This window comes from Tachyglossus aculeatus, chromosome 7 (assembly GCF_015852505.1).
Source record: "Tachyglossus aculeatus isolate mTacAcu1 chromosome 7, mTacAcu1.pri, whole genome shotgun sequence".
In the NCBI taxonomy this organism is placed as follows: Eukaryota; Metazoa; Chordata; class Mammalia; order Monotremata; family Tachyglossidae; genus Tachyglossus; species Tachyglossus aculeatus.
This window is the reverse complement of record NC_052072.1, coordinates 59074980-59088340: the sequence shown is the minus strand read 5'-3', so window position 1 is coordinate 59088340 and position 13361 is coordinate 59074980. Positions and strand designations below refer to the sequence as shown.

At 42.2% G+C, this 13361-nt stretch overlaps 1 protein-coding gene across 1 annotated transcript in view; it reads right to left on the bottom strand.

Moving 5' to 3' along the window:
* Positions 1–3391: 3391 nt before the first annotated feature.
* Positions 3392–13361, bottom strand: part of BARD1 (BRCA1 associated RING domain 1) — an 87359-nt gene continuing 77389 nt past the window's right edge. Inside the window, exons 10-11 of the mRNA XM_038749629.1 lie at positions 5749–5846; positions 3392–4811 (exon numbers count right to left, since the gene is read on the bottom strand). Coding sequence (XP_038605557.1) covers positions 4479–4811; positions 5749–5846 — 431 coding nt within the window. The 3' untranslated portion in view covers positions 3392–4478. The remainder of the gene's footprint in view (positions 4812–5748; positions 5847–13361) is intronic.

The window sequence follows — 13361 nt, the reverse complement described above, 5'->3', positions numbered from 1 at the left end:
CGCTCAATAAATTCTCAAGCTCTCATACCATCAAAATATGAATCCTAGAAATGTTAACATTCTCCTTTATTTATGGTCTAGAAAGGACGCAAAATGAAAACAGACCCAAGTTAGAAGTATTTATTTATTTATTTATTAAGCCCCTACTATGTGCAAAGCACTGTACCAAGTGCCAAAAAAAACCATAATTGGGAAAATTAGACACGTTCCCTAGAAAGATAGCTTCCAGCAATATCATTGGGTTTAGCTACTAACCTCACCAGTGAGGGGCAGAAAGGAATTAAAGAAACTCAAAATCTAATCCATCACGACAGGCTATATATCAAAAAACATGGAGTTAGAAGTAGCACAATATGAAGAAAACACTGCATTCATTCATTCGTTCATTCACTTGTATTTATTGAGCGCTTACTGTGTGCAAAGCACTGTACGAAACACTTGGGAAAATACAACACAATAAACAAACTATGGTAAAAAGTAAAAGAACCTGTCAATCAAGAAATTAAAACACTACCAGTAAATTCCAAAGAAAATTCCAAAGTAAATTACAAAGATATCCACCAAGAAAGTTGGCTGTCAGAAAGTGAAGGTGATGGTTCTGAACCAAAATAATGATGCAAGAGACTGCCAAATGAAGCTGACTAAAGGATGGAAAGAAAGAGCGTAAATGTGAGCAGGATGGCAGGGTAGGGCACAGATATAATGCAGGAGCTTGGAATCAAAGTAATGAAAATAATGATGATAATAATAGGGCATACTAACTTTTCCAAATAATGATCTCATTGTCTCTCAGCAACCCTGTGAGGTGGTGCAGGATACAGATTACTATCCCCTTTTTACAGATTAGAGAGTAACCCCATCAATTAATAATATTTAATTATTCAATAATATTTACTAGATCCTGACGGTGTGCCGGCTTCCACAGTGTTGGGGGTGATTAGTGTGCAGGATTTGGGGTGATTTAACATCTATCTCCAACACTAGATTGTTTGTACCTTGTGGGAAGGGAATGTCTATCGACTCTGCTGTAGAGAACGCTCCCAAGACCTTAGTACAGTGTTCTGCACACGGAGCGTTTGATTGAACTTGAGACTGTAAGCTCCTTGATTGTGACTACCAACTCTATTTCACTGTACACTACCAGGTGCTTAGTTGAGTGGCCTAGTGGAAAGAGCACAGGCTGGGGAGTCAGAGGATCTGAGTTCTAATTCTGCTCTGTTGCTTACTTCTGTGTGACCTTGGGCAACTCAATTACCTTCTCTGTGCCTCAGTTACAACCTCTGCAAAATGGGGATTCGGTCCTGTTCTCCCTCCGACTTAGGCTGGAACCTGATTATCTTCTATCTACCCCAGTGCTTAGTACACTATGTGGCACGTAGTAAGTGCTTAACAAATTCCAGAAAAACCTACAATTTTTTTTAATGGTGTTTGTTAAATACTTACTATGTTCCAGGCCTTGTACTAAGCATTGGGGTGAATATAAGCTAATCAGATTGGACACAGTTCATGTCCCACATGGGGCTCAGTCATAATTCACATTTTACAGAAGCGGTAACTGAGGCACAGAGAAGTTAAGCGACTTGCCCGAGGTCACACAGCAGAAAAGTGGTGGTGCCAGGATTATAATTTAGGTCCTTCTGATACTCAGGCCCATGTTGTTTCCACTAGGACCTGCTGCTTTCCAAGAGGTCTTCCCCTACTAATCTCTCATTTGCCCTATTCTCTCTCCCTCTTGTGTATCTGTACCCTTTATTCACCCCATCCTCAGTACTATAATACAATGTTCATCTCCCCTTCTAGATTTTAAGCTCATTATGGGCAAGGAATGAGTCTACCAACTTTTATATTGTACTCTCCAAATACTTAGAACAATGCCCAGCCCACAGTAAGCACTCAGTGAATATGACTGATTGATTGAATATTCCTTCGGTGTGAAGTTTTTTCTGCTACTGCCACACACACTAAGGGTGGAAAAGGCAGAAAAAGGAGGTTTCTCCCTCATACACCATTCTTTTTACTCCTATGGGTGAATCATTTTGTGAAGTCTGACAGCTACGTTAAAAGAAATGAAAGGAGTAGCTGAGTGATGATAATAATTGTATCTGTTAAGTACTTACTATGCACTTGGCCTCTCTACCCTTTTGCTCTCCTTCCACAGCCTCTCAGCGGATGTGAGGAGAAAACGTCTTCTTCTGCGTTCCCAACCCCCCGAACCCGTACCAGCCACAGAAAAGACTGTTCACACCAAACAAATCAGGTTGGACATATTCCCTGCCCCACATGGGGCTCACAGGCTAAGGAACTGGAATTTTATCCCCATTTTATAGATGAGGAACCAGAGGCACAGAGAAGTGAAGTGTCATGCCCAAACTCATACAGAAGGTAGGTGGCAGAGCTGGAATTAGAACCCAAGTCTCCTGGCTCTCAGGCCTGTGCTTTTTCCCTAGGCTGTGCTGCTTCTCATATTTAGTAAAAGCAACTCTAATACACAGTAAGCAGAATTTATACACTAACTCACATGGATCTGACTGGAAAAGATGTGTGCATATTGCTATAAAAACCAAATCTTTTCTCCTCCAGAAGTGGGCATCTCAGTCAATCATATTTATTGAGCGCTTACTGTGTGCAGAGCACTGTACTAAGCACTTGGGAAAGTATAACAGAGTTGGTAGACATGCTCTCTGCTCACGGATCGTACAGACCAGAAGGAGAGACTAAAATTAATGTAAATAAATCGACTGCAGATCTGTACATAAATGATGCGGGGCTGAGAGTGGGATGTATAAAGGGTACGTCTCCAAGTGCAGGGGTAATGAGGAAGAGAGAGGAAATGGGGGCTTAGTTAGGGAAGGCCTCTTGGAGGAGATGTGATTTTAATTAGGCTTTGAAAATGGGGAGAGTGATGGCCTGTTGAATATGAAGAGGAAGAGAGTTCCAGCCCAGAGGCAGGACGAGGGTGAGGGGTGCGAGCGAGATAGATGAGATGGAGGTAAAGTGAGCAGTTTGGCACTAGAGGAGCAAAGTGAGCAGGCTGGGTTGTATTAGGGAATCAGTGAAGTTAGGTGGGAAGGGGCAAGGTGACTGAATGCTTTAATGGTGATGGTAAAGGAGTTTCTGTTTAATGCGGAGGTGGATGGGCAGCCACTGGACGTTCTTGAGGAATGGGGGAAACATGGACTGAACAGTTCTGTAGAAAAATGATCCGGGCAGCAGAGTGAAATATGGACTGGAGTGGTCAGAGAGAGGAGGCAGGGCGGTCAGCGAGGAGACTGATGAGGTAATCAAGGTGGGAGAGGTAAATGCTTGGATTAACTTGGTTACAGTCTGGAAGGAGAGGAAAGGGCACGGAGAAGCCGAGTGATGTGCCCAAGCTCACACAGCAGGCCAATGGCCAAGCTGGGATTAGAACCCAGGTGTCCTGACCTCCAGGCCCAAGCTCTTTTCACTGCATTACACCTCTTCTTGTCTTTATATAGAGCATCTATTTTACATAGAAAGCAGGCTCTATGCATTTTACTTGCTTTTGGACTCGTACCAAACTCAAACTACATACATATTCATTTGTTAAACTTCAGCTACAATATGCAGAACTTTTAGAGATATTCCAAAATTAATTTCACAGTGTAATACGTTATTTGACATGAATGAATATGAATTACCCTTGTGGGGAAGGGGTAATGTCTTATCAACTCTGCTGTACTGTACTTTCCTAAGCACTTAGTATAATGCTCTGCATACAGTAAGCGTTCGATCAATATCAGATTGATTTACACACTGTTCAGAATGTCACGAGTATAAAATTCATTGCTTCAACGCCTCCAAAAAAACCACTATTTAAAGTCATGATTTTAATACAGACAGAACAGAAAGTATTAGGAAACACATTCAAATTAATCAAAATCAAAGTAAACGCAAGAGCCTAAGGTGTACTCTTCAAGGAAGAGGAAATAATTAAAAAAAAACGCAAATATTGAACACTGGTGATTAATCCACGCTAATTAGTCTCCTCCAATTTTCATTAACACACAGAATACATTTTCTGAAGTCTCTGATTTCTAAATGGCAGGAAAGGTCTTTGCCTGTGTTGGTGTAGATTTTCACTACAGCAAACGCTAAGTGCTGAAAATAATAATGATAACACTCCTTTACCTAAACAATGGTGCAGACGCTTTTAATGATGTAACAGCACTTTTATTCATTCATCACTAAGGAAGAATCTTACAAATGGGCCAAACTATTAGCATTTTTTTGTTAGAAATATCCCTCCCCTATAGTTCCTATTTCCAAATGGGAAACCTGGATTGAGTGCCAGCAATTGCTGTGACATTGAGATTAAAGCTATAAAGCTCGTGAGAGGAAAAATAGACAATCCCACCCATCTGTAAGAACGCAAATGAAGACGAGCAGCTCTGTCTTACAGCTCTGTCATGACGGCTGTGTCCAAGACTGATGCGGAGGCCCCGTTCCTCCAGCGAAATTCATCCGGGAACGGGAAGCAGTTGGAAGGACAGCAAGCAATCTAGAAACCAGCTGGAGGTGGCCGTCCAGACCTTGCCCTGACGAATTTTATCTGGGTGATACTTAGAGGATACATCATAAATGATGTACTGTGTGCAGAACTGCTGGTCAGAATTGGGTTCCGCATGGTAGGCGACAGTATTGATGGTCTGAGTCACGTCGCTGTCTGGCTTGGGCTGACGGTTGAGAATCTGGCCTCCGGCTGCTCTGACCAGCTCTATGAGCTTTTCCTTCGGAGGGTGGTGAAAAGTCCCCAGAAGATAAAAGTAGCAGCCGTCAAATAGTTTTGGCAACTGGAAGGAAAAAGGAAACATTGTCACACCAACTCAGAGCACCAGGGGAATTATGAATCTAGTAACCATAAAATGTAATTTTTCAATTAAACACTTTTCAAAGTGTAAACAAGAATGAACATCATTAAGTATGGATTTTACAACCTAGGCTTAGCTGAGCATCAACTCATTATAATTGGGATTATGAAAACTGTATACTGACTTAAAAGTGTTCCCTTGCCCTTTCTGTAAAGACATACTTTCTATTTCCTCCGGGAGAAGGAGTTCCTGAATATTGAAGGGTTCACTATAATTTCTTAAAACCTTAAAAATGAAATTAACTGTCCCTAGTAAAATATTTATTATTATTATTAATAATAATTGTATTTGTTAAGCTCTTACTATGTGCCAAGCACTGGGGTGCATACAAGTAAATTGGGTTGGACACAATCCCTGTCCCACATGGGGTTCACAGTCTCAATCTTCATTTTACAGATGAGGTACCTGAGGCACAGAGAAATGAAGTGAGTTGCCCAAGGCCACACAACAGACAAGTGGTGGAGTGAGGATTAGAACCCAAGACCTTATCACACCCAAGCCCGTGCTCTAGCCACTACACCATGCTGCCTCTCCTATGAAACACATGGCAGGTCAGAAACCTTTAATCAAGTGGCAGTTATAAGTCTTATTTGAAACACCTCCCTGGTATCGGAGGCTTTGCTGTGATTCTGAACGGTTTATGAGAATGTGCCAAATGACAAAAATCCAATTAATCGTGCAGAATTACTACCATTTGGACTTCACCAGTCACTGTGACCACCTCGCAAGAACAAGAGACTGAAAAAGTGAATAATTGCCATTTTAACTCTGTTATCTGTTTCTGGGGCAAAGGGCAGTAGCCATTTCATCAATACTCATAAAGACTGCAGCACTGTATCAATACTAATAAAGAAAATACCAGTTGTTCTCGATTGAGTCTACTTCTCTGTGGGCCATCGGTAATTTCAAATGATTCTTCTTGTTCACAAATTCTGCTTTCTAAGCATGCTTTCACCCCTGGAAAGAAAATAAAAATGATCAAGATCAAACAAACATATAGTTAAACTACTCTCTGGGGACAGAAGTTACAAAGTTTTTGTACAACAGAAACTGGCTATAATGCTATTTGAGGAGTGGAGAAATCAATGATCCTGAAGCCAAATGCCGTTCAGAGAGGTAACAACTCAGAGCTAGCATCCTATCTGGAATTCTGCAGGTCCGGGAAATGGCAAGGTCTGCTTTCTAAGTGGTAATGTTATAAACCAGGTTTTACTATAATTTTTTTAATGAGTATTTTCCTTCATTTTTAAAAATTCTTTCGTTCATTCAGTCGTATTTATTGAGCACTTACTGTGTGCAGAGCACCTGTACTAAGCGCTTGGAAGGTACAATTAAGCAATAAAGAGAGACAATCCCTGCCCACGCTGGGCTTACAAGTCTAGAGATGGGGAAACAGACATCAAAACACGTAACGGGCATAATATATAAAATTAGAATTACAGATATATATATACATATATTTATATATATATATAAAACATCAAAACAGGTAAACAGGTATCAATATAAATAAATAAAATTATATAGAATTAAAACTAAGCTCACTCCCCCTAACACACACGAGATTGATTTCTGGGAAAGTGAATTCTTTTTCTATAAAAAATAGAAAAGCCAATTGCATTAGGGTTGGGAGGATTCATAATTTTGTTTCCCATGACGACAGGATGAGAGGCAGCTATTTTACATGGAACAGTAAAAAGTGGTAGGATGATTCTCTTCCGGCAATCTAATGTGGAATAAAAAGGAAAATAACCAAGGCTTGAACTCTTATTTTGTTCTTTATCTGCTTGAGATAAGGAGGCAGGATTTTGCCTAGGGAAACAAGAGATCCCGTCTCTTGAGGAACTAGTGAAGGACCTGTTAGTCAACTGGATGCTACCTTAGAGTCGCTTTATAATCTGGCCTCTCTGAGCAACAGTCTTTGGCCAGCAAATGGCTTCCACTGAAACCTAGAAGCTCTAGATTTATTTGGAGTTGAGCAACCTGTTGCTCAGGGAACCCAGGGAATCTGGGTTCTAAACCTGAATCTACCACTTCAATCAATCAATTACTGGTATGGATTGGGCACTTACTGTAGGCAGGATACTGTGCTAAGCATTTGGGAGAGTACAATATCCGAACCTGCAGGGTGACCTTGGTCAACATGCCTCACTTTTCTCATTTGCAAAATGGGGATTTTGAATACTTGTTGACCTTTATATTGTGTTCCCCAAATGGGATGTCTGATTACCTCGTATCTACCCCAGGGCTTATTACAGCATGTGGCACATAGAACATGCTTAACAAATGCCACGATTATATTAGGAGAAGGCCGTGGGTGCAGAAACACACATCTGATTCCAAGTATCCTATGGTAGCTTACAGATCTTCACAAAAACAATCGTATTTATTGAGTGCTTACTGTGTGATCAACTCTGTTCTACTGTACCCTCCCAAGTGCTTAGCATAGTGCTCTTCACACAGTAAGTGCTCAATGAATACCATTGAAGATGATAGACATGTTCTTTTCCCACACAGAGCTTAAAGTTGAAAAGGTCTGAGGTTACTGCTTCAAGGGCTGGGAGACTTGTTCCAGACCTGCAAAACTGACGTAAACCTGGGGTGATTCAAATTGGAACTCCAAGGCTTAAGATGGAACTGCAGGGATAATTAGCTCTCTTCCGAATCATCATGAAACTGCTAACCAAATTGAGATCCTTGAGTATTTTGCTAGTGAACTGAGGGAGCACATATCTTGGATTACAGATTCCAAGATGCATTTTGGGGACTGTAGCTTCAAAATAAATATATTGAAGGAGTTGAAAAAGGATTTAAAATGGAACATCAAGATTCCTTTTGACAGTCACTTTTCTCACTGTAAGCGAATCTTCATAAAGATAATATCAGTAGCGCATGGCAACTTTACCGAAAATGCTAAATCATTAGAGCTATTCTGTAGGCATGTCTTTTTCTTTCCACATTTTCAACCATATTCTCTCTGCTTCTGAGAACATTTTCATTAGTGGAACATCTCCTTATTGTATACACTTACTGCACACAATGAATGTATTTCTGCTTTGCTATGTTGCATTCTTTAACTATATACATATTACACTATACACATATATACTATATAACAGTCTGAATTCTTTCCATTCCTCAAAAACCTACAACAGCCACCCTTCTATCACTACATCGAGCAGAATCTCTTTACCATTCATTAAATCACATTTATTGAGCGCTTACTGTGTGCAGACCACTGTACTAAGCGCTTGGGAAGTACAAGTTGGTAACATATAGAGACAGTCCTTACCCAACAACAGGCTCACAGTCTAGGAGGAGGAGATGGACAACAAAACAAAACATGTGGACAGGTGTCAAGTCATCAGAACAAATAGAATTAAAGCTAAATGCACATCATTAACAAAATGAATAGAATATGAAATATGTACAAGTAAAATAGAGTAATAAATCTGTACAAACATATATACAGGTGCTATGGGGAGGGGAAGGAGGAAGGGCCGGGGCGGGGGGGTTGAAGAGGAGGAGAGGAAAAAGGGGGCTCAGTCTGGGGAGGCCTCTTGGAGGAGGTGAGCTCTCAGTAGGGCTTCGAAGGGAGGAAGAGAGCTAGCTTGGCGGATGTGTGGAAGGAGGGCATTCCAGGCCAGGAGGAGGACGTGGGCCGGGGGTCGATGGCAGGACAGGCGAGAATGAGGCCCAGTGAGGAGGTTAGTGGCAGAGGAGTTGAGGGTGTGGGCTGGGCTGTAGACGGAGAGAAGGGAGGTGAGGTAGGAGGGGGTGAGGTGATGGAAAGCCTTGAAGCTGAGACTGAGGAGTTTTTGCTTGATGCACAGGTTGACAGGCAACCACTGGAGATTTTTCACGAGGGGAGTAACATACCCAGAGTGTTTCTGCACAAAGATGATCCGGGCAGCGGCGTGAAGTATAGACTAAAGTAGGGAAAGGCTTTCCACCAGTTTTCTTCATCTAATACATGGGCTCTTCACTCACTGGCACTCTTTGCTCCTAGGATACCTAGCTCTCGATTCTCCCACCATCCTGGTCCCAAAACCTCCCCTTAATCAATCAATCAATCAATCGTATTTATTGAGCGCTTACTGTGTGCAGAGCCCTGTACTAAGTGCTTAGGAAGTACAAGTTGGTAACATATAGAGACAGTCCCTACCCAACTCAGGTAGGACTCACAGTCTAGACACTCTCCCCCACCAAAGATCTCCCTGCCTCCCTCAAGATGCCTTTTTTATGGTGTCCACTAAATGATATGTTCTTTTTAATAGCATTTATAAAGCGCTTACTGTGTCAAACACTGTTCTAAGCACTGGGGGTGGATGCAAGTTAATTAGGTCAGACATGGTGCCCTGTACCACATGGGGCTCACAGTCTATGTCCTGGGAGGAAGGATGGATGTGGTGCTGTCTACCATGATGGGAAAATAAGGGAAAGGACAGGATTTGTTTGGGAAGATAGAGAGTTCTGCTTTAGACATGTTAAGTTTCAGGTGAATGTAGGATATCCAAGTAGGCAGGAGGAAGTGAAAAACTTCAGAGAGGGAGAGACATCAGGGCTGGTGATGTAGAATTGGGAATCATCTGTTTAGAAGTGGTAGTTGAAGCCATGGGAATGAATGAGTTCTCCAAAGGAGTGGGTGTAGATGGAGAATAGAAGGGGACACAGAACTGGACCTTGAGGGACTCCCTCAGTTAGGGGAAAGGCAGAGGAGGAACCCATGAAAGGGACTGAGAATGAGCAGCCAGAGAGATGAGAAAAGGACGAGGACAGTTTCAGTGAAGATGAGTTTGGATAATGTTTCCAGGAGAAGGGGGTGGTTGACAGTGTCAAAGGCAGCTCAGAGGTGGTAGAAGAAGATTAAGACGGAGCAGAGGCCGTTGAGTTTGGCAAGAAGGAGATCATTTGTGACCTCTGAGATGGAGGTTTCTCTGGAGTGAAGGGAAAGAAAGCCAGATTGGAGGGGTCCAGGAGAGGACTGGAGGAGAGGAACTTGAGACGGCGGGTGTAGACAACTTGCTCAAGGAGTTTGGAGAGAAATGGTGGGAGGGAGATGGGGCGATAACTGTAGGGAGCTGTGGGATCAAGGGAGAGTTTTTTAGGATAGGGAAGTCTCCATCTATACCCACTCCCTTGGAGAACTCATTTGCTCACAGGGCTTCAACTGCTTCCTCTATGTGGACGATTCCCAAATCATCTCTCTCCCTCCCAACAGTTTCACATTTCCTCCTGCCTTTAAGAGATCTCTACTTAGATGTCCTTACTTCACTCTGCTGCCCAGACTATCTTTCTACAGAAATGCTCTGGGCATGTCACTCCCTTCCTCAAAAATCTCCAGTGATTGCCTATCAACCTGCACATCAGGCAAAAACTCCTCACTCTCGGCTTCAAGGCTGTCCATCACCTCGCCCCCTCCTACCTCACCTCCCTTCTCTCCTTCTACAGCCCAGCCCGCACCTTCCGCTCTTCTACCGCTAACCTCATTGTGCCTCGTTCTCGCCTGTCCTGCCATCGACCCCTGGCCCACGTCCTTCCTCTGGCCTGGAATGCCCTCCCTCCACACATCCGCCAAACTAGCTCTCTTCCTCCCTTCAAAGCCCTACTGAGAGCTCACCTCCCCCAGGAGGCCTCCCAGACTGAGCCCCCCACATCCTCTCATCCTCCTGCCCATTGCTCCTCCTCCCTCCCTCTGCTGTATCCCCTTCCCCTCCCCAAAGCACTTGTATATATTTGTACATATTTATTACTCTATTTTTTCAATGATGTGTATATATCTATAATTCTATTTATTTTGATGGTATTGACGCCTGTCTACTTGTTCTGTTTTGCTGTCTGTCTCCCCCTTCTAGACTGTGAGGTAGGGACTGTCTCTATATTTTGCCAAATTGTACTTTCCAAGTGCTTAATACAGTGCTTTGCACACAGTAAGCACTCAAATATGACTGAATGAGTGAATGAATGTCCTCCCTTCGCCTCAAATTTAACATGTCTAAAACAGAACTTTTTATCTTCCCACCCAAACTCTGTCCTCCCCCTCAGTTTCCCATCACTGTAAACGGCACCACCATCCTTCCTTTCTCACAAGCTCATAACCTTGGCTTTATGCTTGATTCCTTTCTCTCATTCAACCCAAATATTCAATCCATCACTAAATCCTGTTGGTTCCACCTTCATAACATTGCTAAAATCCGCCTTTTCCTCTCTATCAATACTGCTACCACATTAATCCAATCACTCATCGTATCCCACCTGGATTACTGAATCAGCCTCCTTGCTGAACTCCCAGCCTCTTGCCTCTCCCCACTTCAGTCCATACTTCACTCTGCTGCCTGCATTATCTTTCTACAATTTTTCAGATCTCTCCTCAAGAACCTCTAATGGTTGCTCATCCATCTCCACATAATAATAATCCACTTCTTTATGGTATTAGTTAAGTGTTTACTATGTGCCAGGCAATGTACTAAGTGCTGAGGCGCTGTACTAAGCATTAAACAGAAATTTTCACCATTGGCTTTAAAGCACTCCCGCCTCATATCCGACAGAGAATTACTCTCCCTAAACTTCAAAGCCTTATTGAAGGCACACGCCCCAACAGGCTTTCCCTGACCAAAGCTCTCCTTTCCTCTTTTCCTACTCCCTTCTACTTCACCCTAATTTGCTCCCTTTCATTCATCCCCCTTCCCAGCACTTACATACATATTTATATTCCATACATTTATTTATATTTATATTTATTTATATTTAATATAAATACATTAATATTAATAATATATATTAAATATTTATTTATATTACCGTCTCCTCCTCTAGACTGTAAGCTCGTTGCAGACAGGGAAGGTGTACAACATGACATAACAAACACATTCCCTGTCAAAATCTGCTTACAATCCAGAGGGGGAGACATATATTAATATAAATACATAAAATAATTACAGATATGTATATAAGGACTGAGGGGGTTGGGGCATGAATAAAGGGTGCAGGCCAGGGTGACACAGAAGGCAGAAGGAGAGGAAGAAGAACCTCCAGCTCTGAGGTTCAATCAAGATTGTCCACTTAATCAATTGATGGCATTTATAGAGTGCTTATTATGTGCAGAGCACTATATGAAGCACCTGGGAGAGTACAGAGTTGGTTGACATGTTTCCTGCCCACAGGTGACTCTACGCAGAAGTGACTATCTCTACTTCGTGTTCTATTTCCTCAACAGGGAAAATCTTTTTTCAGAATACCACTTTTAGTTAAGGTGTTCTACATCAAACAAGCCATTTCTTAAATTCAGAGAGAGTTCACTGGGAAAATGTGAGCAGAATGACATTTTTCAAAATGATACAGATAGCCAGTGAAGTACAGACTGGAGAGGGGAGAGACTGGAGACAGGGAAATAAGCGAGGAGGCTTTGATGTGGTAGGCAAACCAAGATATGATAAGTACCTAGATCAGTGGGGTGGGAGTGGATTCTGGAAATGTTTGGAGGCAGAACAGACAGAATTTGGGGGCAGACTGAATAAAGCGTTAAGGGAGAGGGAGGTTAATGCCAAACCTAAGAGTTTAAGGGAGGATGGTGGTACTGCTGCTGTATGGAAAAGGTGGTAAGTGGATTTAGGAGGGGAAATGAGTTCAATTTTGGACATATTGAGTTTTAGCTTACAGCTTACCTTCTGATTTCTAAGTGCTTACTCATCCTAAGATGAAGTAGAGAATTTCGACATTCCACAAGGTAACCTCTCGGATCTATTTAATACCCAGACCTCTCAACCGTTAATTACCCTACCCCTCAGGACTACAAGCTCCTTGAGGGCAGGGAATGTGTCTACCAACTCTATTGTACTCTCCCAAGTGCTTAGTACAGTGCTCTGCACACAGTAAGCGCCCAACAAATCCAGTTGCCTGACTGATCCCTTCTTGGGTCTATTGCTATAATCTGCTGATTGAATGAATTTGTAACTCGAAACTAAAATTCTTTCACTTTGGTTTTATTGTGCAGGGAAACAAAATTCCCTGACCCAGAGCAGGAATTAGGTCATCTTGGGCTACATACCAGGGTAAAGGAATTTAGATGCTAGATATGAAGAAGGAGCAGGGCAGGGGCTTAAGGCTTTTTTAAGAACAATGTTGGGTACATAAGTTACAGAAGCAATAGTAGAACCAAGGAAATTAGTGACCTGGCAGATCACTCTACAGCAAACATAAAACAGGTTCCTGTTCCTTATTTATAATCATCAATTAGAGGATTTCTATTTCTAAAATCTCTGCTTCTCTTTAAAAATCAAATTGCCCTTAGTTTTTGCCACCTTCTTTTTACACTCACTTCATCTTGGAATTTCGACTGTCAATTTTTCTTCAAGAAAAAGTGCTGCCTTGTCTGAGAACCTTTCACTGCTGTGAAGGTCACTGGTTTAATGCATATCACATTGCATGAAGGACCCTTAAATCCTTCCACAATTCTTTAAAATAATGTGGGAT